The 27,817-nt window shown below is 42.2% G+C and overlaps 1 protein-coding gene across 1 annotated transcript; it reads right to left on the reverse strand.

Moving 5' to 3' along the window:
* Positions 1 to 3,292: 3,292 nt before the first annotated feature.
* Positions 3,293 to 25,063, reverse strand: fhip1b (FHF complex subunit HOOK interacting protein 1B). Its single transcript, XM_054615550.1, is given in 14 exon segments — positions 3,293 to 8,610; positions 8,613 to 8,723; positions 9,822 to 9,984; positions 10,414 to 10,592; positions 11,612 to 12,670; positions 12,673 to 12,870; positions 12,873 to 13,034; positions 13,210 to 13,379; positions 13,934 to 14,013; positions 14,740 to 14,907; positions 15,357 to 15,602; positions 20,413 to 20,643; positions 21,193 to 21,597; positions 24,734 to 25,063. Coding segments are annotated over 14 exon segments (3,498 nt in total). The 5' UTR covers positions 24,863 to 25,063; the 3' UTR covers positions 3,293 to 8,413.
* Positions 25,064 to 27,817: the final 2,754 nt, after the last annotated feature.

Raw genomic sequence — 27,817 nt, forward strand, 5'->3', positions numbered from 1 at the left:
AAGGCATTTAACAAAGGAGTGGCACCTGGTGGGGTTCTCCTGGATTGGGTATTAGCATATCATGGCTACCTGGCCCTGGGTTGATGTTGGTGCTAATCATTAGCATGGATGAGCTAACAACTGGAGAAGTGGTTTATGTAGTAGTTAAGAGATTGTAATGCTAAATTATGGCGAGGGAAAATTGACACTCACCACAAGTCTTCCCTTTACAGACATGCCCACTTTATGATAATCCCATGCAGTCATTTGCATGCAATATAAATGTGTTATTTCCACATATCTCAAAATGTGTGTATTTTAATATTTCTGCATACTGGGGTCCCTAAACAGAGTTGGAATTGCATACATTTGGTATGACCGGAAAGCTGAGACTCCCCAATGTCTTCATGTGTCAGGATGTTTGTGCCCATAGCAGCCGTTTCACATACTGAGGCAACTTTTTGAAACTTGTTGTCACTGTATAAAATGACCTGTGACCTACGACATTCCTTGACTGCATAATATTACATTTTATTTCCTTGGTATTTTGACAACAAGGGGATTTCTGAGCAGTGTTCAGAACAGAAGTGCTCGCCATCCAAACGCTGAAAATTAAATTCTTTGAAAATTCTCCAGATGTGAAAACAATTTGATACCAAATAACAGCATTACTTTTTCTATGGTGTTCCTCAAGGTCTTGGTGTCTTAATGTGGTATTTTAAAACGGATTTTTGATCGTTTTTATCAATTCTCAAATGGGATTTTTTTGTTGTTAAATTTAGCCCCAATTTTGTGTTACAAATGGTATCAACCCAAAAAACCTTATGGGACATAAGTGAGCATGGGAATCAGCATTATCTACATCCATCATAATGTTCTAGGCCCTTTTACACTTTCACAATCTATTTTAATTAATTCATTAATTAATTAATTCATGAACAGAACAACCTGATACTCCTCCTCCCCCCCGAAATAGACAAAAAAGGTCTATGTGGGTCTCTAAGGGTTAACACATTACTTATTAAACATTGTCTATTCTTCTAATGACTTACTTGTAGTTTCAATACTCCAGTACTTTTTTGTTGACTTTTACTGGCTTGGTTTATTAACACTACATAGCTATGTAGCTATACTTTAGAATGGACTTTGAGTAGAGAAGTTATTGGTGCTGGAGACATAAATGACAGGTGTATCTGAGTGAACTGTGCCAGTCCCATCTCTTTGTGCCACCGACCAGGTTTCCACTCACATTACCAAAATACATTATAGAAGAGCCGGGTCCAGTTGCTCATGTTGTGAGCGCTGCAGGATAACTGGGTCACGTTAGGAAAACAGTCTATGAGCAAACTAGAGTTACTAGTACACACGTGTCTCACAAAATAAGACTGATCTGTAGTACTGAAGTACTCAAAAGATTTTGTAAAATTCTAATATTTGTACAAAGAAAAACAAAAACAAAAATGTTAACACAAAAATAGAAATGAACTTGAGTACTCACCAAAAGATACTTTGTCATTAAAACCATTGGATTGTGATGGTGTGTAGAATGATGTCTTACCTGCAGTCAGCCCTGCTTCACCACTTACTCACTGTTACCACCAACCTCTGGCCCTCCCTCTGTGCCGGTTCCCCTCTTGTTGGCTGTTGCTAGGAGACCGCCAAGCCGTCTCCAGTTCCCTCTGTACGCCAACTCAAGAGTGTGCATCCACAGCTGACATTTTTCTTGGTCTTCAAGCTGTGTACTTTTTGGTTTACTTGGAATCCTGCTGTTGTGTTTTTACAGGGTAGCGCTTTGAATGATAAGAGTCAGAGCGGGGAGCAGATTTATTGATAACACAAACCGCTTGAGGAACAAACACTCCTATGATCTTTTTGAGAGACTAGGGCTAAAACTAACATTATCAGTTAAGCTACTGATTATTTTCTCAACTGACAAATTGATCGCTTCATCCTCAAAATGTCAGCAAATAGTGAAGAAAAAAAATGCCCATCATTAGTTTCCAGACTCCATGTCGATGTCTCCCAATATCTCATTAGGCATCACAGAAAACCAGTAAATATGTATGTTTAAGAGGCTGGAACCAATTACTTTCTGCTTTAGACAAAGTACTTTAAATTAACTGATTATTTATTCATATTATTGATTGTTGCAGGTCAATTTTCTGTTGTACAATCATGAGTCTTGTTTGGACAATCTCTCACATTATAAAGGCTGCAACTAACAATTATAATTATCATCAAAATCTATGTAATGTAATTTTCTTTTTCTCTATTAACTGTTTGGTTGGTAAAATGTCAGAAAATTGTATTAAAATGCCTGTCAAAGTTTTGCAGAAGAAATTGCTTGTTTTGTTAGACCAAATGTGTTAAATATAAATATAAAACACAAAATTGGCAAATGGAGAAGCTGGAGTATGGAGTACTTGGCATTCCTCCTTGAAACAATTATCAGAGTAGCTGCAGATCATTTAGAAATCATGTTTGGAAATGATAACTTCATTAAAAGCTCTAACCATCATTCAGGTTTCTGATGGAATGTTCAGTGCAGGTGCGTCTTTGAATCCTCAGCATCCAGCGTCTCTTCTTTCTGCTGGTATCTTCTTTATCTCTTCACCAGTAATGAAAGATGAGAATTATAAATATATCACCACATTTGAGGTGACGAGACATAATCATTACATTGATATATATTTTGCTTTGTTTAACTACTACATCTTGAGAGTCAAACATTCCCCTGCATAGATCAGAAATATATCTTTGGTTTTGAGAAACTGGTTCACTCTGATGGAAACACACGATGGTCTCCAACAGGTTTGTGAATCCAGGATGTGTTAATGTCTAAACGTGACTCTACAAAAAACTTAATTTGAGACACCAGTGTGCAGCAGGTTAGCATGCTGAATACGTGCCGGGGTTTGCTCCAGTCCCCCAGACGGCTAAATAATAAATGAATGCTGCTTAGTGTTTATGCAGTGAGCATGTTAGCATGCTTACTAGTTCGTCTCATCAGATACTTGTCTTACACGCAATAATTTATACATTATACATTTTTTTTGCAGTTTTTCCAAGGTAAATATTGGAATGTTCCACCTTTTTAGGCCGCCAAAAATAGTTTAATTAAAAAAAATTAAAGAACTTAAATCCCTCTTTGGTTGAATATATGTCCACTTAATCTGTGATGAGTAGACATATTGCACAAGCCAAAAAGGTTTTCAACCAAACTGGAGCTATGACGTGTGGGCTACATGGAACACAGATTTAAGTTCGTACAGTCACAAGACAACAAAGAAAGGAGGCCGGGACAAATGCGATATTGCTAGGCAAAGAATTTATAAATTAATAGAAACATTCCCTTTGTAGTGTTCTTCTGACAGCTTTTCTCCCACTTCGTATTTTTGTCCTTTTGTTTTTCTAATGATTTCAAAATATAGAAAAATATTTCTGACAACATTCATCATTACATTAATTTTTAGCATGATCTTCATTCTTTCCTGTTGGCTTTGTCACACACCTCTACATTTTCGACCCATTTCTTTTTCTTACAGTATTTACACATTAAATCAGTCCACTTCATCCTTCGGCCTCAAACGGGGGACACCAGAGCATGTTTTGCATAGATCACGGGGGAGAAATCCGTCAGGTGTGTGTGGGGGTGGAGTGGGGTGTGTGTGTGTGTGGGGGGGGGGGTCGCAGCTTAAAAAAAAAAAAAAAAAAAAGAAAGAAAAGATCTAAGATACTGTACATCCCGTGATAAAGCATAACAAAGTCAAAACATGAAATATCTGTATAAGATGCATTAAGAAAACAGCTGTGAATGTCCCTTGAGATGAACCGTATAATATATTGTCAAATATAAACGGACAGTTTCTGTTTTTACAGTCATACAGTCAAAATCTGTTGCAGAAATAAACTAACTGTGTGCATTTAAAACAAAATGAAAAACCGTGTTGATGTGATGGAACAGCCAATCAGAGCCGTCCCTGAAACTAAAGGGGCGTGCTGTTATGATAATGCAAATGCAAGTTAGTGACAGTTTAACACTTTGGCTTGCCGTTTGCAGTGTGTTTGCCTCACAACTTAAATATACAAAACATAACATGCACTGAAATAGGCCACGACTAAAACAACTGTGAATTGGAAGGATCTGATTCTAGTTTCAACTCATTGATAGATCATTTGTAGTGTTCAAGTATATCCATCTGAAAAACGGACAGCAGAAAAAAAAAAAAAAAAAAAAACATTTTCTTAAGCTTAGCTTTGGGTTTACCACTCCCACTACCATCTTTTGTCAGTTAACACAATGAAAATTGAGTCTGTAAGTATAGCTGAGGTGAGACAAGGAAACATTAACCACCACAGCTGAATTTTGAGGCCTTGACTCCTTAAGACAACCATACACTAAACCGATATATTTTTAAAGATGCAGTGTGTAGAATTTGGCGGCATCTAGTGGTGAGGTTGCAGATTGCTACCAGCTGAAACTCATACTTGCAGCAATCTACTGACGCCCCCCCTAAATGCTAGACACTGTTCCTTAACTTGGTTTTCGCTGTCCCTCCATTACAGTAAGATGTTTCTGGTGGTTATAAAAGGAGCTGCAATTAAAGACGTTTCTGTTTCTGCTTCAGCATCCAGCTGTCATAGTTGCTGCGCATAAAAAAAAGAAATACGAGAACAAATTAACTTTCCAAAATGTGGGGGGGGACGGCTGGCGGACTCACTTCTCTACCAGCAGAGGAAGCTATTTGCTGCCTTTCTTGTGGAGTGTGAAAAACAACTTCCATAAAGCTAGGTAATCTATCAAGGTAAACCCGCAGCCTTCATTATATTTGCCAAACTCCCTGTTATATCATTTCACTGTGTGCTAATTGATTCTCTCCATATCAGCTCTGCACTAGAATAAGCTTACTAACTGTCAACGGTCTACTCCGGGAAGACGGCAAAGTCCCTGGTGGGGGAAAAGCAATCCCTTATAAAAAAGTCCCTTTACAATTTTTGTCGCGTTCTTAAATGCTGAAAATATTAAAATAAAAGTAATATTGAAAAAAAATACAGTAAGCAGTGAAAAATGACTGCAGAAAGTGACGACAGGTGTGCAGGGGCTAAAAAAAAAAGTTTTGCATCTCAGGGTTATTGAGCAGTCCCATTTTATTCATAAACAGCCGAGTCTCTAAAACACACCTGGCCCTGTCTAATGAGCTTGGTGAGAACCATTTTATCTTTTTATGTTTTTTTAACATTTTCTTTGTACCTAAATTTTACTTTTAATGAGACTGTATTACGCACCTGTTTTGCACTTTCAAATAAAAAAAATGTAAAAAAGCATGAATATGGTTCGTTACAGATTACGTGCCATGAAACGGTCTGATTGCTTAAACAGAGACACTGGATGGAGATCCTCTTTGGTGTCCATGAATGTATCACAGAATTACACATAACTGAGTGAAACGGCTGCGTTACAATGTGACTGAACGACTGACCGAGGAAGTGACGGTACTAAGAACACACCACCTTTCTCTAACAGAACTGTTTGTAAAAATAGTTTAGTTAAAAAACACAATCTTGAGTGTAAAAGCTGAGGAACCTGGTGAGGAGTGAGACCCTTTGGCCTTTTTATTTTTTTTATTTTTACACATCTGTGAAAGGGAGACACTGATCTGACTCGGTGAACAGACTGATGGACGGATGGCAGTGGGTCATTTCTCTACCCATCTCATTCAGCGGGAGCAAACATTCAGTGTGAAATACTTCTTTGCCGTCACTGATCTCAGGGAGCGGGATGACTCACTAACCACTAAAAACCCACTGCATGGAAGCTGATTTACATGAGAGCTTTTAAACATTGGACCCCTTTCCACATGTTTTTGTGTCTAAGTGACTAATGGTGACAAAAGATTTCTGAAATTGGTCCACTATTGGTAGCCGCTAAACAGGCTGCAATGTAAATCGCTCCGGGGCAAACTTGTTTTTGCGACTGACAGATCCGACTGTTATTAGAAGTGTCTGACAAGCTTTCTTTTCTCTGTTATTGTGTCATGTGACTTGTTGCCAGGAGACAAACGGTGGACATGTGGGCTGAGTGTTGGAGAGAGAGAGAGAGAGAAGTGCCGGGGTTTGTCGGAGTTGTGTTGGAGGAGTTTGCTGTGCCGGAGTACAGAAAGCGTAGTTTGGTGTTTCCTGAAAGATTTTCAATGTCATGTCTGAATATTAAGAACGTTATGAGAATGTGGATGTGAGGAGAGATTCCAGAATGAGACTAAGTTGAGCGAGACACAATAACCGACAGATCGCATCAAGCGAAAGGTACGGAAAACTTAAAATTCACTTGTACTCCTTTAATACTAAACGGACCAATTTCAAAAAGAATTGTGCAAATTAGACACTAAAACATCCTGGTTGAAAAATACCTAAGTTACCCTTTAGTGCTCAGCACCATCACACAACCCATGAAACCTTACCCTACACTATCTAATTATAAACCTTGCCTTAATTTGCATGCAGAGACTCTTGATTAACGGCAGTAAAACCGCAGGGTGATAAGAAAAGGTGTCTAGAAAATTCCATAGAAAAGTGGAACGGAGAATGACATTTACATCGCCTCCTCAGCTTTGACGAGCTGAGGAGGCGACGACGTGTTCGGATGAAACGGTTGTCAAAAAACGATGATGCGGTGTTCAATCTCAAAGATTAAGACTGTGCAGGATGGCAGGCATTGAGAGAGAATGGCTAGTATGTGCAGGAATCCGGACGTATTCACAAAGAGTGGGGGCATAGATTTTACAGAGCAGTCATACTGGAGATGCTTCATCTTACGTGTCCTCCATTTCCTAATAGTTTACTGAAAATGAATAATAAACCGACAGACCTATTGAATAAAGAGTTGCTCTCTTATAAAACAAACTATCAACACGCAACAATTCAGCGCCTCAAAAAGGTTTCTGAACGTCAAGGGAAAAAGAAAATATCAAAAAGAATTTAAGTCTTGGCAAAATGCTTTTAACACTGTGCGGCTGCGACCTCATTCAACCTCAGACGCACAAACATAAATTAAATGCCGATCACAACACTGGCAAAACCTCACATGCACATTTATACTTGGTACCTAAACAAATGAAATTACACCGAGAACAAAATGGGCGTTAGTGTTAAAAGAAAACAAATAGCAGCATTTTAAGTTCCAGGATTGGAACGGTTGCGTGTTCGGTTTGGCCCGTCTCATCCAAAAGAGACAATATTTTGAAGCTAACTTAAGATGGAAAAAAACGGAAGTTGAGATTGCTTCTTAAGAGCTTCACTTTGAGCTCTCAATAAAGATCTGTTTAAAAAGAAAAAGTCAGTGAATGCCTCGTGACCTTTTTTTCATAATGTCAGTTCAAAGTAAATGGAAATGACAGCAACGCTCCCTAGAAGAAAATAAAAAAAGGAAACCTTCCCTTCTCGCCTTTTTTTTTTTCCTTCCCTCTTCCTTCTTTTTAAAAAAGAGTAAATGACACACAAAAGGTACGACTTTGCAAAGCGGTGCTGCCTTTTCAAACTCCCACGGCCTCCTTTATGGCAACAGGTGAATGGCTCACTGATGGCCCGGAGAGTTGGCGTCAACCTATGTTTTTGGAAAGGAACCGGCAGACCACCCCCTGCTCCCACGCGGTGTTGATATGTCTAGAAAATGGTGCAAATGCAAATGCAAAAAAAAAAAAAAAAATGTTAAAAAAATATAAAATAATGGTAATCATTACCCAAAAGTTTTTTCCAGTACTATTGTGTTGGCCGTGCTGATTCACAGGAGAGAGAGTGTCACCCTCGCTCACCTGTGTGTTCCAGTTTTCATCGTGTTCAGCCTTTTAAAAGAATAAAAGTGGACACTTGAGATGCTCCTAGGAACACTTCCTGTTTACCTATTGGATCACGTTGCGGTTGATAGACGCGTCTACGCTCTGTTTTTGGTGTTTTGTTACAATTTTGTTGAGGACGAAACCTTTTTCTCGTCTGTGCCGCCTAAATAAAAAAAGCAGTTTTTAAACTTAAAACAGAGAGACTAGCACCGACGTGTGCACCTATTTCTTCTATCTGTGGCTTCGCCGTGTCACATTATACCATGACGTGGTAATGTGTATGTACAAGCTCCTAAATCTCAAGCCTTTACGGAGATTCTCTGTGTATAGAATGTAAATATAATACAAGATATGCACAATATCGTAGAAGTTTACAGATGAGGGAAATTCTTCCAGTCCTATAGGTATCCTATAATGATTTTGGTACAAAAGAAATCTTGCTTTTTGTCTGTGTCATTGCACAACGACATACTACAAAAGTCTCAGTGCTCCAGTTCGTCCTCTGGCGATGGGAGAATCCTACTGGACTCTTTATCTTTACAGCCAAATCAAAAAAAGAAATGGTCGGCTAAGAGCTAGATTTGAGGAGTCATTCTCTCCGTCTATTCCTCTGCCTCCTGGCTGTGGGGGAAGGGCAGAGTGACGGCGTGCTCTTGAGCCAGGGCGGCCAGCTCCTTCAGGAACTCGCAGAAGATGACGGCGCAGTAGACGGCGTTCTTCACCCGCAGCGCCTCCGCCTGCTTCTCCAGGCCCGAGGCCCCCCCGCCTGCGCCGCCCTTGAACAGAGCGCTGTGCAGCGGTGGCTGCCGTCCCGCACGTGCGCGAGGGCCAGCTGGGCGGCGTGCCGGGCCCGGGTCGGGCTGTTGGTGTGGCGGAGGATCAGGTCTCCGAGGGATGGCTTACGACTCTTCACTGGAACGAGAGAGCGTTATGTTTACAAGTGAGCACGGTGCGGACAAGGAAATCAATCTGAACTCAAGGGCCACTTACTAGGTTTTTTCTAGACCCTTTAAGCTGAAAGCTAAAAGCCACTGGTTGGACTTTGAGTTCAGATGACTAGTCTTTTTTATTAACATTCAAACTTACTATACTGAAACTAAATTCTACTTCTTCCCATTACAGATTTCCTCATTTCAGGATTTTTTGTGACATGAATGTCTTAAAACACGACAAAATAGGGGAATCACAAAAGTGACACAATGGTAGAACATTGTTCAAGAAATTGATCTGTGTTGGAATCAAAGTAGAATGTCATTTCACTAGCAGATAGCTTCTTCTCTGCTTTCTAGTGCTTGAGGACTCTTTTTTTTTTGCTATTGGTTATATCAGTCTGGCATTTTAATCCATATAAATAAGTTTTTTCTTTCATATGCAATTTAACAATTTAATTAGCGATTGCCTTTTTAATTATCTCTTGTCATTAATTATTCTGTTTTTAATTGCTGTTAAAGCGTCATTGTATATAAAACACATTGAAACTACTCTAGGGTATTAATAGAGCTGTATAAATATACTTGCCTTCACAATCTTCTCGAAAGATTTGTTCTTGAAAAATAAAGAAATCATTTATGCATACATCTTTTGTGGATATAAAAGACAACTAAAAAAACAATTTCAGACCTCGATAATTAACCGAATCACATGCAAAGAGGTTTCTTGAAACGCCGCCGCCATGTACAATCGGAACAAAACAGTCTCGCCACAATTACACTGCTTTACAATTTTGGAAAGAACAGCCCCAAAAAGGCATCAGTCATCAGGGTCAGAGAAGAGAAAAAAGAAAAAACTATGAGTCATTCAAGCATGGATGAACACAGGCTGAGATCCACGAGGAAGACGCTGACCACCAACCATCAACCAACATTTCATTGACACATGGTGAACCACACACAACCAGCAGGTCTGGAGAGAACCCAGCCCCGTCCTACTGCCTGATACCAGAGACATCACTCACACACTCTCACTCACACACACTATGTGTAACTGAGCGTCTCCTGCTTCCATGCTCACCTAATGAATCAGAGCGCCGCAGGGTGGGAACAGCGGCGGGCGAGTCAGCCCAGTCCACTTTGCCTCGGGCCACCAGGTACTGCTGGGCTTTCCTCAGCATGGCGGGGAAGTCCTCATGAGAGGCAGCGAACGCCTCGATGCGGTTCTTCACAGAACCTAGAACCTGAGGGGAGTAAGGGGTTACAGAAAAAAGTTTTGATTGACAGGCTTTGTGTTTGGTGATTACTTTATTGGTAACTTTTACTGACTGAAATGCTGTTTTTTTTTCTTCTTTTTTCTTGTATTAGTCATCCATTTAGAGCATCTTTAAATATGGACAGGAATAGAATATGAAAAAAATAAACACTACGCAAATGCATTGTGGGACTGATGCTTTTGGAACACAAGCTAGCACAGAAGTGAGGTGGGCAGGAAGTGGACAACTATGCCTACTAAAAAGGACACTAAAAGCTGTCACTACTTCAAGAAGAAATATACAATCGTCTCCCCATTTTATGCTGAGCACCTGGTTTAGAAATGTAATGTACTTTAGCTGAATAAGAGAGAAATCCTGGCTCAACGTGTCACAGGTTTTGCATGGTGCGGGGCGTACCTGGATCAGTGACTTGACGCTGGGCTGGAAGACCATGTTGGTGTTGAGCAGGAAGGATCGTAGGAGGGGCTGAGGATAGCAGGCCAGCTGGGCCACGATGCCCGTGAGCAGGATGTTGACGTACAGCGAGTTTTGGAGCATGTTCTCCAGCTTGGCAAACAGAACCACCATGAACGGACCTGCACAGAGGAGAGGAACACAAGCTTAGCTCAGCTGCATGAGAACAAACTATGGATGAAAGCTTTTTTTAGTAGTTGAGGTTACGTAGAGGCTGTGCAGCAGGGTGCAGATTGTAAAGGTTAAATGTGGACTGATCTGGTGAGTGAAAAACTGTAATCTATCCCCATGATTTCAGAACTTGATGCAAAACTGTGCCTATAAAAAAGGGTTATTTACAAAAGGAGAAAATTTGTTTGGTCTTGGGGCGTTGCTAAAAATGTTATTCAAGTGCTCTTAAGACACGAAGCTGGTGCTCAGAACACCGTGTGAAGTAAAGTAAAGTAGTAAAGTAACCAAGAGAAGCAGTTAAGCCCTGCGAGTAATGCTAGCGTTAGCAGCTAATGCTACTCACAACTGGCCCCTAAACTACTCCAGCTCACTGGAGCCAGGTGCTGGTTTATTATCAGGGACATGCTGACATACGGCGCTATTGAGAATACCAAGTTCAGGAGGATGACACTGACTCAGGAAGCAGAGGTGAACAATAAAAAGCAGCATTTTTGTGAAAAAAAAGAAAAGGAAAAATAGTCCTCCTTGGGGATCATGTCTTAAGTTTATGATTCAATGTTTGAAATAATGGAGGAGATAATGTATATTTTCATCAAAATTATTATTTAAGAAGAAAAGTTTCACATTTTTAAATTCAAGTCATTTCTTATGGTCATTGGTTTAGAATCGTAGAATTACGTTACACATTTATTTGTATTGTTTTTGTTTCGGATCCTGAATTGTGTATTCAAACATGGGGCAAATAGTCAGATAAAAAGAGAGACAAACACCACTAAAAATAAGATGCCTTAATTAACCATAATTCCATAACTGGGCAGAGCTTTCAAAAAAAAAAAAAAAAAAAAAAAAAAAAAGAAAATCCAACCATAATGGTCATCGCACTTTTTTTAACCGTGCTCCTTCTGAATAAAAAGTCTAGGTTGAAGACACATGTGCAGCAACAGAAAGTCATCAACAACGTGTGTCTCACCTGTGTACGGCTGAGACGCGGGCTGATTCAGCGGTCTGGCAGGACTGCAGAGGCCCACCAAGAGCCCGTCTCCCTTCGTGTCGCCCGTCGTCTTTGCCTCCGGTGCCTTGGACGGCTGCTGTTCCTCCTGCTGCTGCTGCTGCTGCTGCTGCTGCTGCCGCTCAGAGGACAGGCCCTCTCTGGCGGTTTCCTCCTGCTGGCACGCCGCTCTGCCGCGCTCCCTCACCCGGTCCTCCAGCTCCCTCAGCTCCTGCGTGAAGGCCTCGATGCTGATGCCCTGGCCGTTGGAGTCTCCAGGTAGCTGCGGCTCTCCCGGCGCCTGCTCCAGCAGCTCCCGGATGAGACTCTCAACGGACTGTGGCGTCTGGTTGGCTTCTGGAAGATCGGAGTGCGGGTTCGAGACGTCGCTGGCCTGCGGTTTGGCGTCAGACGTTGGCTGGGCGACAGGGCTTTGAGAGGAAATCTGATTGGGGCAAAGCGATTTTGCGTCGTTCATTTCGCTGTCGTTAAAAATGGGCTGAGGCAGAGCGGCGCAGCTTTGCGAGGAGCAGGTGACAAGGGATCCATTCTGATTGGCGTTTTCATCCAAATACTGCTGTTCCCCCAAGTCCCTCTTCACTTTCTTTACCTCCAGTCCTCTGTCCCGATTGTCTGAGCTCCCGTCCCCCTGCCCCGCCGTTCCGTTATACATGGCCTGGTAGCTAACGGTGATGGCAGAGGTGGGGTTGTGAGGTGCTGGGGACGAGGCGGGGTGGGAGGCTGATAAAGGGGTAGCTGAGGATGAGGAGGAGGAAGAGGTGGAGGGGACGAGACGAGGTAGAGGCTTCGGCAGGACCTCCTCCCTCTGCAGGCTGCGTTTCTTGGAGCGCGGCGTGAGGCTGATGCAGTTGTTTTTGCCGATGGTAACGTCCCACTCGCCGCTGTCCCGCTCCGAGCTGCTCCACTCGGACCGCGCGGCGGCAACAACGGCCGCCCTCTGCTGGCCCGGAGGAGTGCTGCTGCTTCCTCCCTGCTGGAGAGAGAAGTGCTCGGGGAACATGGCCATGGTCGGGTTGGAGGCGGGGGAGGCGGGGGTGGAGGGGCCGCGCTCGGCGAGGGGTTCTCTCCGTCGTAGGGCGCCGACCAGTCCCGACAGGCCCAGGAGCAAATCTCGATGCCCCGACGGGAGTCTTTGAGGTACTCCAGGTAGCCCGACTCCCAGTCCAGACACTCTGTGTTTGTCTGCTGCTGGTGCATCGGGCTGTCGGGGGACAGGGGGAGGGGGCTGAGGCGCCCGGCTGCAGCGGCTCCGTGCTGGTGGGGGTGGAGGGCCCCCCTCCTCCTGATCCGCCTCCGCTGCTCTGTTGGCGGATGAAGAAGGCCAAGCGGGATGGGGTGCTGGGTCTGGGCGGAGCTGGAGACTCTATGCTGGGACTGTTCACTACTGTAGGAGGAAACAACAACATGTTAGGCGTCAATAAAAACTTACCACACATAACATCAAGTTGGTCTTGATTTGATATCACAAATATGTACCTAAATGAATTAGTTTAATATGCTTTTGTGTTACTTCATTTAAGTCACCCAATAGATGACAGTCCTCAGCGTTTGTTGCTCACCTTTGCCCCACAATGCACCGTCCTCGTCCCGCTCAGCGGTGGACGCTGCATTCAGCCGGCAGCACTCTGGGATCAGCGACAGGAACTTGTCTGCCGACTTTCCGTACAGGTCCGTCTCCCTGATAGCGCGACGCTGACTCAGCATGACGTGGGTACAGGGCAGGAGATACCTGGAGAGCAAACAACCCACACATTTTGGCACAAATCGTCTATAAATATTTCGATACCACGTTTTCGTTGGCAACCTTTGCTATTCCAAAAAATGTAACTAACATGTTAATCAAGATTCTCAATCATTGTGGTGAGAAGATACCAAGAATTATGGGTGTTGGCATTTCAAGTTCACAAAAGGGTTGTCAAAAATGGAAACGTTCACACAGTATGTTAACTATCTGTGACTGTTTGGAGACAGAGGAAACAAAACTAACTCCATGTTTAATTTTTCAACATTGTGCAAAGAGGATACAAAGCATGTTGCGTTGCCGTGTTGTTGTTTTTAATAAAGAAAATATATAAAATTGAAAGGACCCAGGTGGTGAATCAAAAAAACAGATGATAGAGGGGCAGAAGTAGTAGTGACAAAGCGACTTTGTGACACAGAGACTAACCAGTCTTATCTTATTATGGACAAAAGATATTCACTACTAGATCTCTGTTTTTTGCATATTAAATGAGCGAACTGAAAACACACTTGGGTAAGACGTGCAGAGATGTGCAGACGTACCTGAGAACGAGCTGCAGCATGATGTCTTCACAGTTCAGGGACAGAAGAGTCCTGAAGAGGCTCAACGACACCATGCAGAGCTGCAACACACAGACGAGGAAAGTAGTGAGAGAACGGTAATGCCACGGTGTGCCAAACAGTTTGCCAATTTGCATATGATATAGTCAGAAATATGTATTATTTTTTTAATAACTTGGGTTTTATTTTTGTATTTTCTTTTCCACAAATCATACATTTTCGACACATTAAACTTTTCCAGGTGTGTGCCAGTAATATAATTGGTGCGGGAATCGTGTGTTCAGTGGTACTGCAGTATCACAATGTTATCATGTGAGCGGCAGCCAAAACTACCAGAGCTTTTTTTTCTGTTTTGCTTCCATTGTTGACCTCTACAACAAGGAATTGTCTCAGAGTGAATGAAATTAAAGATCATGCGTGTACACATGTCACTGTGGAAAGACTGCAAACACTGTGCGATACGAGAGCCGATGGATGCAGCCGACTCGATGACATTTACTCTCCACCATTGTTCTGCAAAACCAGATACTTCAGCGTTCTGCCAGAGATGCTTTCAATCAATTTTTGCTCTCAGCCCACGCACCACCCGCACAACTGAGTTCACATAAGGAGGCAGGCACACACACACACACACACACACACACACACACACACACACACACACACACACACACACACACACACACACACACACACACACACACACACACACACACACACACACACACACACACACACACACACACACACACACACACACACACACACACACATATATATATTTATACCCGTGAGTTGCTGCTGATGCGTGTGAGCAGGGTGTCCAGGATGGTGTCGTTGTCGTGGCGATGCAGCAGGATGAAGCGCAGGAAGGTTTTGAGGAGGGACGTTTCCGACACGCTGCGCAGAAAGAGGTCCAGGTAGGCGGTGCTGGCGATCATCTCGTCCACCGACGACTACGAAACACACACAAAACACGCACGCACAGAAATTTGCATCAAAAGTGCAAAAGAGGTCAGTGATGACTATGAATAGGATGAAGGCGGCAAATGAGACAATTTCTTTAAAGACTTTGAAAGGATTTTTTTGATTTGACGCTCACTCTTGATTCATCTATTGCGGAAAGTCCAGCAAACAAACAAGTTCACAATTGTTATACTTCTAATTCACTTAAAATACACAATAATGTAATATAATGTCTTCTAGTAACTTAAGAGCGGCCATAAATAAGTGTTCAAATTCCTCCTGTGTTGTCCACCATATCCTGTTTTACTTACAGGGTCAGTTTACCCAGATCCCAAATACCTTTTATACAATTTTTCCCCAACATACTCTAAATGGTATCTGGCCATACAGATCAGGGTGACTGTGATCTCCCTTCTGCCACCCGTCCCCTGTTCCCTACCTTATGCAGCGCGGGGCCCATGACGGGTACGAGGAAGCCGTTGTGGAGGTAGTCGAGGAGCTGGGAGCGGACCAGCGGGTGAGCGACCTGCACCACAGCGTTGCAGAACTCCAGCGAGTTCATGAAGAGCACGAGCGACGACACGCTCATCCAGTCCTCCCGCCGCAGGGCGTGCCAGTCGTCCCCCCGGACCTCAATCTTCCTGGGCAGAGAGGAGTAGAGAGCGCTGAGGCCCGTCGCCAACACCTGAGAGGAGACGAGAGACGGCTTCAGATGAGACAGCTGAGGGATGGAGGAGCCGGACGGCCCTCAGGTAGAACTCTGTGTGAAGCCTTAAAGCACATTGTTTTGTTTTTCTTGCAGATTTTAACAGATAAATGAATTGATCTATTAAAGTTGAACTTTTAACTGTTAGTGAAACAGTCTCGATTTAATACTGATGTCTTTCGACCTACAAAGTAAAACAGGAACATCAGCAAAAAGATTATCTATTTCTATATAGTTATTCTTAATGCTTTTCATCGGTGCCACCTCATGCAGGTTCACCAGAACCTCTTTCAGCTCAGACTAGGGATGTCCCCCAAAACTAGGTTCTATACGGAAACCGATTAGGAATTAGTAAAAACACAGAATATCGATAAGGTCCAGAGTTAAGGGTTCTGCTATCGGTACTTTAGAAGTTACGGAGTGAGATCTCCTCGTCTCAAACCTCCTCTCTCCGTCTCTCTGTGTTTTACTCTGTCACACACACCGACTCCGGCTCAGTACAGCCTGAGACAAACATCATGGCAGAGAGAACAACAAGATCCAGAGTGTGGCTACATTTTACTCCAGCAGATACTGCAGTAGGTTTTATTGCATTAACAAAACACTCACAAGTGAGAGAACGAATACCAGCAATTTATCAAAACATTTGGCCAACAGAAAGAACATAAATCTGCAGAAATGCACAGTTTTCGACAGTTTGTCTAGCAGCCGTCCATCCCCGTATTAAGAACAGGCTAATAAATCAAAGCTAATCGCTTAGCTTATTTAGCTCGTTTGTCGTTTTTTGTATTGCTGCTCAAGTAAGTAATGTGTTTACAAATAATAATAAACCAATGTTGAGTATTTTCTTAATTAATTGTCTTTTTTTCCCCTCACAAATAATAAAAAAAGAATAGATAAGCAGAAAGAATAAGAAACCGAACTGACAAGCAGTATGGATAAGAGCACTAGTATCGATAAAATCCTAACAATAACCATCCCTAGCTCAGACTCGACATAATCCCACAGGAGGACCAGGACCAAGACTGAGCGAAGCAGACTGTCAGAACCTCCAGCAGTAAAATCGCCCCAAGTTCTCCCACACAACTTCCCTTCTCCGTTCTCTACACTGGCTCCCTGTAAGAGCATCCAGTTACAGACTCTGGTGCCTACAGGGCAGTGAAAGGAACAGCTCCTTCCTATCTCCAGGCCTTGGTCAAGCCCTACACCCCCGCCCGATCACTTCGCTCTGCTGCCTCGGGACGATTGGTTGCCCCGTCGCTCAGAGGTCCCTGCGGCCGATCCACCCGGTCACAGCTTTTTTCTGTCCTGGCCCCTCAGTGGTGGAATGAACTCCCCACTGACCTCAGGACAGCAGAGTCGCTGCCCATCTTTAGACGCAGACTGAAAACTCATCTCTTCATGAAGTGCTACCCTGAGCCTTCCTCGTAGCACTTATTGTATTCGTATCAGTTTGTTGCACTTATTGTATTCGTATTCATTTGCTTCTGCACTATACTTTTGCTCTGGTTTATGCTTTAAGATGCTTGTTTAAGAAAGGAGATGCACTTATGACTTCTGGTGACTAGTAGTTCTCTTGAATACCTATGTTGAATACACTTATTGTAAGTCGCTTTGGATAAAAGCATCTGCTAAATGACTGTAATGTAATGAGAGGTTTTCTAAAAAGGGAGACTGGAGCGGCAGAAACACTGATGTTTTTAATCACACAGGGACAGACAAAGTAAAGTTCCTCGTAGTGGCTTTAACAAAAAAATTTTGTATAAAAACAAAACAACCTTAACAACAAGCTGACACACTATTTCAACTAATCAATTATGTCATTTGTCAAGCAAAATATCCTGGGTTCTGATGAGTAATCTCTGACATTTTCTAGCCTAATTGATTAATAAATTGACCAGGAAAATAATCAGCAGATTAAGGTAATACTAAATTGCAGCCTGTACTAGACGCCTGTTTTAGTCCCAGAGATGGCATGTTATTGTATATGTAAGATACATAATACTTGGCAGTGTTCTCTTGCATCTTGGCTGAAAAACATTGTGTTTTCACAACACCGCTAATGACCCAACGGATATGAACAACAGCCCGCTACCCTGCTGCAGTCTTGAGGAGGGAGTCTGTTAGTCCTAATGACCCTCCACCAGTGTGTGAAGACATGATGGATAAGATCCCGTTCTAAAGCCCTCACGTAGCTTAGTGTTTTGACAACAGCTGATGACGTTCATGAAACCGTGTTTTCGCTTTGCCGGACCAGTTTAAATATATACGATAAGAGGAATCTGGACCCGTTTTGTCATTGATGCCACCTCTGCTGGTCCTTCCAGCCTGTAAGTAGGTCAGACTGAAGCTGCTATAAGGAGAACCATGCAGAAAATGGCTGAGCCAACTCGTTAACACCAGAGTGAACAGATAGAGGAAATGATAACAGCACCCACCGCAGCTATACAGACACACTTGACACGCAACGCCGTTCACTCTCACAGTGCAGCTTTGAAGCAGAAATGTTGCTGTAATGTTTGACCAGAGATTTAGTCTGTTGAGTCTGGATATAGGACAATGGGCCTGATGTTCTAATGTATGCACACACACACATGAGTCACTATCAAAATCCAGCAGGATAGTACAGTCTACCTATTAGTAGAAATACATTTTGAACTGCAATCAGCAAAATATGGCTCTTTACTAACACCTAGTGGCAGCTGGTGGGAACTACAACAACACAGGCGGACAACGCTCCCATCTTCTATTTATTTTTGATCATTTAAAGTCCAGATGAAGATGTGTCAAAACAGACACATAATATTTTTGTTATTATATCTGTTTTATCTTAAAGTGACAGTTCCTTCATCAAAATGATCGTTGTGTAAAGCAGCAGCAGCAGTATTATGAAGGAGTCTTAGGTGTTGGGTAAGGTGATTAGTTGTGAAGCGTTCTGCAGGAAGCCTGGCTAAGTTGAGGCAGAGCTGATAAGATGTAGTTAAGGATTAACGGTCTGTCGGAGTGCCAAGTCACGTCCTTCCCCTTCCATTATCACACACCATCACTGATGCATCAGAATGACAGCGCACGAACGCACACACACATCCCTCTCTTCCTTAAAAGCAGAGTCGAAAGCAAGCCTGGATCTCACATCATAAGCTGTCCTCTACTATCACATCATTGGGGAGCAGGTCATATTCATGTGTATATAATAGGGATGGCCCTTTTCTGTAAAGTTCGATATTATGCATAGCAATGTGGAATACTGTTAAGTCAGCTAAGTGGAATAAAAAAAAAAAAGCTTTTGACTGTACATCTACAAATATTTCTCTTTTAGAAAGAAGTTCAATGAAATTCACCTCGTGGGTGAAAACAGAAAATCAAGGATGTTAATAAACTGTCAAACCCAAATCTTTGGATCTCTTTCTTACTTTGTGGGTTATTATTAATTGAAGGAGATAATTAATGAATGCTTGAATATGAATCAAGACATTCTACTTTGCTGGCCTTCTAAGGGGTTTTGATTAAAGCTTGATTTTGCATCAGCCATACCAAATATGCCGAAATACTAAAACCAGCTTAGAAATAAGATACCAACAATTTATGACAAGCTGTTTTTTTTTTTTTTTTTTTTGTTTGTTTTGTTTTTTTACTTTGAAACTCATTTTCTCTGGTCATTGTATATTGGAATGATCCTTTACATTTTACTTCATATTCAGACAAGAATGACAGACTTGTGGTTATATGCCCCAGTCAACCAGTATTGTAGCAGTTTACATCCATGTCAGTCCAAAATGTCGTCACTTCATCCTATTAGATATTTGTGTGTGTAATTGTCATAATGACCATGTGAATTCTTGAGTTATGGCCAAAAATGTGTTTCAGTGACATTTGGCAAGTGAATTCTATTAAGTTCATCCTTGAGTTCTTGTGGCGTTTTTTTATTCCTAATTTGATGAAATTCTTTCCAGGGTTCCTGCTCTATTCTAGAATTCATTCCAGGACATTTTTAGTGATGATTTAAGCTGATGTGACAGACGGGGACAGCGTTATTCATTAAAATGGTCCTCTCTGTGAAAATCTGATTGAAAAGAAGCGCTGTCTATTCTCTAACTTCTATGTGAAATCATCTCATACATGCTGAGTAATTATTACACACAACAATTGAGTCTATGTTAGAGTCAAATTAGCTAGGATTATGTTATCAGGTTATCACACCATACTTTAGCCCCTTCACTAGAGATATTAAGTGAAGTCTTTAACAGGGCTAATCACACCCACGGTGAAGCTACTGCTACAGAAGATAAACATTTCATGTCATGTGATGTTATGGTCCATTTTAGCTTTCCAAATAAAGCAAAGTAAAAAAAGTAGTAAACCAGTATATAGCTAGTGTTTTATAATCCCATTTATTCTCATTAATTATAATCCAACTCTTGAAATCATGTTCACAAGAATGGACCAGACGGACGACAACCAGAAAACATAATGCCAAAATACACTCCAAAATATATAACTAAGCGCCTGGAAATAGTTACAGTCATGGATAAGCCCAATATCACACACAATGTGTCAATGGACACAGCAGTTTTTAGATCAAGATCTCTTAGAGGATAAGAGACAAACTCCCCCAAAAACTGCACAGAGGAAGAAAACCTGCATTGCTGTTAGTGAATACAACCAACGCACAGATACAGGTTCATATTCAACACCCTCCTTAACCACATCCTCTAACAGAACCCCCCGTAAACGTCGAAAATATGACGCTTTCCACAATGTAGTAGTTTTCATGAGTGCCACGACTCACCGGGCAGAAGTAGGAGTTCTCAGCGATGTACCGCGCCACGGCCTCGTGGCTGGCCGAGGCCGCCATGACCAGCAGCAGCGCGTCGCGGGCTTGCTGTCCGATGGCTCCGTCCCGGTGGATGAACGGTACCAGGAGGGAGAAGATGAGAAGATTGGTGGAGCCCTGCTGGGCCGGTGCCGCCCGAAACAACATCTCCAGGACCACCGGCTGCCGGGCCATGGACACGCAGATCTGGTGGGGATTTAAAAAGTCGTAATACTTAATAGAGAATATAGGTTAATACTATAGTATGGCCCAAAATACACAACAGGGTGTGGACACTGTCTCCTGATTTTAGCAAAGCTTCCAGTTTCAAACTTCTGGGGAAATGTCTTCATTAAAATAATTTTTTAATTCAGTAATGCGGTTTTAGTGCGGAGCTTATATGAAATTCACAACCAATCCACCATTTTTAACTTTCTCTCTTTTGCCTTTTACATGCACATTGCAGCAGAATTAGCAAGGTAAATTTCCTGTGGTGCAAACTTCCCCCTAAAGTGCTCTACTGGAATTGTTTGAGTTGGGCAAATTTCTCCTTTCCGACTGTCAGGACAAAAAACGTATTCGTAATGTTGACCAAAATAGTAAAATGTTGCATATCTTTTTTTGTCTTAATAAACTAAAAAGCCTGTGGTCATCTTTAGATTACATTTAGCTAATTAACTAGACCAACGAACACCCTCTGATGTAGACTCTAGGTATCTGTATACACGTTAGAGAAGTAGGTGTAGGTGAATGTACCTGGTTGAGCAGAAGCACCAGGCTGTTCTCCAGAGCTGGAGGACAACCAAGATCTGGGTCGGCGCACGCTCCCAGCAGCCTCAGCAGTGGGTGGAGGACGGCGGTGTGCTGCAGTAGCGGCTGCTGCGACTGGCCGATGAGCATCTCGAACAGCTTGAGCAGCGCCCCCTGGCTGTCCGGGTCCAGGCCGCGGCGGAGGTGCCACTGGACCAGGTGCTCCAGGATGTTCTCGGTGACCACCAGCTCCAGTATGGGGCCCATGGGCGCGACGCCGGCGACGCCCTCCGGGCTCTCGGCGGGCCGCTCCTCTGCCAGCAGACACAGCATCTGGTCGGTGTGGTTTCTCACCGCCGTCAGGTCGTCGCTGGAGGACGAGGGCTCCTGCTGCTCCAACACCCAGGAGACCTGAACAAAGGAGCAGTGTTTTAGTGAATGTTTAACTCTTAACATTGTCCTTCTAAGAGGAGTTAAAAAGGAACACGTGTGTGTGACATTTCAACAGGCATTTCATTCCATTTCAATGGACAGTGATGTTATTAGACTGGTTATATTCATTAGTCTGGACATTTTGACATGTCAAATCAGGAAAAGCTCAGGTGTCAAAGTGACATTAAGAATGGCTGGATTCCATTTAGCTACTTCAGTTTCTCTGTAGCGTCTTATTGTCACAGCGACTGTCTACAAAACCGCTATATTTACTGTCTGCCATTTTAGTCTAGTGTCTGAGTGTGAAATCTATACTCTATGTATGTAGTGCCCTCAGAGGATGGAAAAAAGTAATGTTCAAGGCTTGTACACCACTTTCTGCTACATTCCCATAATGCAATGTGGAGCATTATTTTTTATATATACACTACATAAATAACAGTAGTGTGACACTACAGCTGTCAGAGCTGACGCAAAATGATGATGATTCATAAGTGTTCAAAATCTCACTTTTCCGCTCACTATAGGGTTCACTATTAAGTCAAGTCAGTTTATTCAAGCAGCACATTTAAAAAAAAATAGATTTGAACCAAAGTGTTTTCCATGAGAGGCGGATGGGTTATGATCTGCCTCAATACAGGTTTACACAAGTTAAAGACTTCAAAGCTGCTTAAAATGGAATAAAACATTATTTAATACAATAAAACGATAAAAGAAAAGTGAAAAAATAAAATAAAATAAATGAAACCACCAGCAGACCAAAAACCAGACAGATGACTTTGGAAAGGAGTTAAGAGGAGACTTTATATAAGCCACGGGGGCTGTTTCAGACTGAACTACAAGCAGGTGAAAAAATGTGGGTCTGTGAACAGGACTAAAGTGTTTGTGTTGTAGTGAACATGGGAGTGATTTATGACACAGCCAACGTCATCGCCTACTGGGGCTCTCAATCAGATGCAGCCTTTATTACCCTTATTAGTAACACCTGTGCTTCTTCTACAATCACAAGTCAAAATGGCTGCTATGAAAAGAGCCTTTTGTCAAGATGATGGCTATGCTGCACGGTCATATCTGAAAACCTTTGTCCCCCTGGGAATTTTCTACCATTAATGATTTAATAGGTATTCAATTTATACAGAATCATTGTATGTAATATACTCAAATAAACAAGGCGTTGACAGATAATAAAAACGCGATAAAAAGCAATTACTGGCACTGCAACGGTTATATTTTAAAGATAAAATGTAAGAAAATAACATATTTGTGGCGTTTAAAAAAATAAAAAAAATAAAAACTAACTGCCAAATGAGAAGTTTCGCAACATTTGTCAAGAGGTCTAGGAGTTGCCGTGACTGTAGCAACGGTGAGTTTGCAGATCTGAGAGCAGCTTGTGCAGACATGAGATGTGCTTCTGTGTGTTTAAGCAGCTTGACGTTCGCGGTTTGGGAAATGTGTGAGCTGGAGGCCAGAACCAGTGTGGTGAATGTTGCACAACACATGTTTGTGTTTGTGAAAAACACCTGTGTCTTTTTTTTTTTTTTTTTATATAATCTCACATCCACTTACATGTAACTGGACTATCGAGATGTACGCCTCTATCCTGATCCTCCACTTACAGACTATGAAAACATGGAGGATTGATATTTCAATAAAGGGACAGGGTGCGCCAGTTTCTCCAGGTACAGTACGAGGAGTCATGTGGAGACATGCAGGAGTGCTGTAACATCATGTGGATATGTGGCAATTCTTATCCACCTATTAAGACTTCTGTCAGGTTCTTCTGTAACGGCTTTCTGCCTGATGAAAATTAATAAGGCGGAATGCAAAAAGTCTGGTCTGGAAAGCGTACACATGCAAAACTTAAGCAACACTCATGGTGCCCTCCCCCTCCCAACAACAAACCAATAAGTATCACTCAGAAGTGTATTATTGCCTCTCGGGTCAGGCAGTGGCCCGGCTCTGTAACCTATAAAACTTCCAGTCAGTGATTGGACACAAGCCAGTCATCTTGTTAAAGTAGCCCGATGGACCGCTCTCATCAGCAGTGGCACGGCCAGCTGAATGTGTGAACATCCACACTTGGTGTCAGGACGGATAATCATTCACTAAAACCAAGAGAGAGCCTTTAAAATTCTAACCGGTCTTGCTATCATTTACTTTGCACCAAAAGTGAACAGTAACAGTTATCTGCTCAACAACAAAAAAAAAAACGTGCACATTTTTCTTAACCACGGTGACTGTGCAGGGTTGTAACACAATTTGTGCTGAAATGAGCAACCTTTATTTTTTCAGTCATGTCTGAAGCTAAAATGCGTTCTTAAATTTAAGGAAGTTACGCTTTTTGTCTGTTTTATTATTTATTTAATTAATTTTGTAAACCGAATATCTTTGGACTGTTGGTTGGACAAAACAACCAGTTTGAAGAAGTGACCTTGAGCTCTGGGTAATTGGGATTATCACATTTTCAATTGTTTTCTGACATAAAATTGACTAAACTGTTGACCCCTCGAACAAAAATATCTTTACAAGTTTTCCAAACTAGCTCTTACTAGTTCCTGATTACAATGTACCCATGGATGTACAGAAAAACAATCACTGGATCATTTTGATACCAAAGAACCCCGATGATTCTCATGCAAGTTCTAGTGCAAGTTATTTTATTTTATTCTTAGATTTCCAAGTGGATTAATGGATGTTTCTTTGCCATAACATCAGAGATAATGATGTCCTCCAAAAGAGCAAGTCACACTGAATCTAAAGTGTGTGTCTGTGTGTTGAGATGTGACTCAGAAAAGAAGGAGTGAGAAGTGAGCAACACACCCAGGGGAGGTACGCCTCAGAGTGTGAGAACCTCTGGGTTAGATGGACACTCTGCTACCTTAGAACACCAGTCTTGTTTCCGTCTTTTTGGTCATTATTTCAAACGCAGAAACCACCAACCCACTTCACAGTGTTAAATAATATTGAAAGTGGTATATATTATGGCATTATGGTAAAGGTCAGCGAAACTTCTGCAAATGAAGGTTGAGACTAGAATGAGAAAAACATGATAAATAATTCAAATAAAATGTGTATTTCCATGAATATTCAAGAAAGAGCTGTGTCTCAGGCTCACCTGTCTCCAGTGGTTCTCAAACACCATGAGGCAGGTCTCCGGGTCGGCGGTGCAGGGGCCGGAGGGGGCGGCACTCCGGCCGGTCCGACTCCCGGGAGCCCGCGGGTTCAACCTGCTCAGCCAGCTCATGCTGGTACCCGGGCAGAGAAGCGGGTCAGACGCCACGAGAAAACTCAACGACGAGAGGAGTTAGGAAGCGACAAGAAGGAAATCGAGAGGGGGAGGAAAGGAAAAGATGTGGGGAGGAGGTGGAGAGGGAGACGGGGGAGAAGCGAGGGAAAAGAGGGGGGAGGGAGGGTAAGTATGTCCACTCAGAGAGGAGGAGGAGGAGGAGGAGGAGGAGGAGGAGGAGGAGGGGGAAGGAGGTATGCTGCAAAACGGGCTGTCACTGCCAGTCAGTGTTCATATGGGGAGAGCCCGCTGCTGCTTCAGAATCTGTGCGACCCGGTCCGCCCTGTAGACCCTGTCATCCGGTCTGGAGCCAACACCACTCCATAGCCGGTCAGGACGGCCAAGCTGGGCTGTGTAAACGAACACAAAGACACTTCAGCATGTAAACCTGCATCTTCACAACCTTTCAAACCTTTGAAAGCTTCCAAAATATACATTCTTTTTTTTCTTTTTTTCTTTTCAAGTGTATATAACTTGAATATTTCTCTGAAAATGTAATGTTATAGCCTTTATAGGTGTGATATACATATACTGCAAAAACATTTTCTCAAACACATAACAGGGAGCTTTTCTATGGACAAAATTACTAGAGGGGAAAATCCATTTTGGCTAACTCCAGTGAATTTAATGTAAATTATTGTCTGCACCCATTCAGTCTGATGTCTATCATTTGTCCTGAGGAGTCTGTATTTTTGTCTGTGTTTTCCTAAACAAACACATAAGTCAGCCTTAACAGTATGTGGTTACCAGGGAAACCATTCAGTCCCTCCATGGAAAGGATACATCCAGTGCACCTTCTGGAATGCTCTGCTCTGCGTAATGGATGGAATTGCAAATTATTGAGGATTATAATTTTTTTTAAAATGAATGCTTTCCTCTCACAATTTTTTTGCCCCACAACAAAGTGAACTCAGTATTTGACTCAGAAATATTGCCGCCAACTCAAAATTTGCAGCCAACAAAATATGTTTCAACAAACCGGCCAAAACACAAGGACGGTTAAAATAAACTATTTTTTTTTTAGCTAACCAATGGTGATATCAAGTAAAAGCATAGCACAGGCTGCCTAGATCTCATGACCGTTGCTTTCCCTTGAGAATATGAGAGCTGTTTGCAAAGTATGTTCTACGTTGATAAAACATCTGGTTGATCAGGTTTACATATTATCGCAAAGAAATTATGAAAGACAAGAGGAAGCAGCCACAGAGAACTGATGGGAACTCAGTCATTTAAAAAGACACCTGCGAGAATTGAACCAATGCTGGTTTCAGTCTGAGGTCTGGGATTATGAAATATGCCAGTCAGAAATCATATCATATACACACAGTTTTTTTATTTTTTATAATGTCACTAAATACACTGCTTTCACTATCATATCCTAAAAGCTCCCAAAATAGTGTATCTAGTGATTTATTGTGAGGATTATTTGGAAAGAACTGAACAGATGGGTCCACAGAGGAGATGTGGATCATGCTGCAGGAGTGGTTTTGATGCCTTTTTTTTTTGACCCAACATCTGAGGCCAACAGGCTTATTTAATACTACAAAGAGAGACTTTCTTTGGAATAAACATCAAGAGAAACACAGTTATCATCAAAGTTAGATGTTCTGCTAGCCTGATTTCCCTATAATACATTTAGTTCAAAGTTAATGTCCCAAGCATTAGTTATTGGAGCTTGAAAGCTATTTCTTTGATATTTGAAAAAAACATCTTTCACAAGACCATTCTGGTGGCAGCAAGGTCCAATAGGTTAATGAGATCAATGCCACACTGCTATTAAAGACCTAGATAAACTAACTTAAAATAAATGTTTCTTTTTTTTTTATGTATGGTCACATAATGTGGACTGAAGTCATATGACTTGGACTTAGGACACAAGGACCAGATCTTGTGACTCCTCTATATCAATAAAGGGCCATGCTTTTCTTTATGGGATTTCTCATAGAGCAGCTGTATGCGTGTACACAAACCGCACTGACAAAGGGCAGGTAAAATGTAACATCCACGCTTCTTATAATGATTCACCAGCTCTCATCAGGCGAGTCAAAGTTAATGTTAGTCGTGTTGCTCAGAGAAAACACAATGTTTTTCTTTAAATCTACCAAATTAATTCATACCCAGACATGATAGTGGAATGGCGTTTCTATCTACAGCAGTTTGACAGACTTTATTGCAAAACATTCTGATCCAAACGCAGAAATTAGAACTAGTTTTATTATCATGTCACACACACACAGCGCCATAAAAGACACCCATAAAATGAGTTCAAAGTTCGGCTGCAGATTCCACTAAAGGGAGGCTGCCATCATTAAGACAAGAGACTTTGTCTCCAGGTTAGCCATACCACAGCTCACCTTGACTGTTGTATTCTCATACCACAATGTCTAAAGACACAGATAAACTCTCTCAGACATTCAAACAGACTGAAAGTGGGGGGAAAAAAACGGACAAAGTGGCAGCCACACCTGCTTTCTGCAGGAATTGTCCAGGTGTGTACACGAGTGAAAACGGGCAGAGCTCCAAGGTCTCTGCTAACTTTGTCCTTCACATTCCTCACATTTCTGCTCTTGTCCCTGCTCTGTTTTAACTGTTATTTAACTGATCACTTTCGTGTTTGCAGCGGTAGAGGAAGCGAGCCAGCGTAGCCGCAGCTGCCACAGATATGAGCAGTATCTCCCTTAACCTAATGCATATTTTAGGCCAGTGGCAAAGCAGATCTGAAACACACACACACCAAAGAGTTGCTACCTATGTGCTACCTGTAATGCAATCATTCATTTCCTGTAGCCTGTTTACTGATCTCTTGTGCCAACAAACATTTCTTCTCCGTAACCACAGCCCCTCGCTACGACAACCAGCTGCCCAACACACCTTCAAAAAGATGTCTCTATAAAAAATAAAGTGTATATTTTT

The sequence above is a fragment of the Anoplopoma fimbria genome, chromosome 16 (assembly GCF_027596085.1).
Source record: "Anoplopoma fimbria isolate UVic2021 breed Golden Eagle Sablefish chromosome 16, Afim_UVic_2022, whole genome shotgun sequence".
Lineage (NCBI taxonomy): Eukaryota > Metazoa > Chordata > Actinopteri > Perciformes > Anoplopomatidae > Anoplopoma > Anoplopoma fimbria.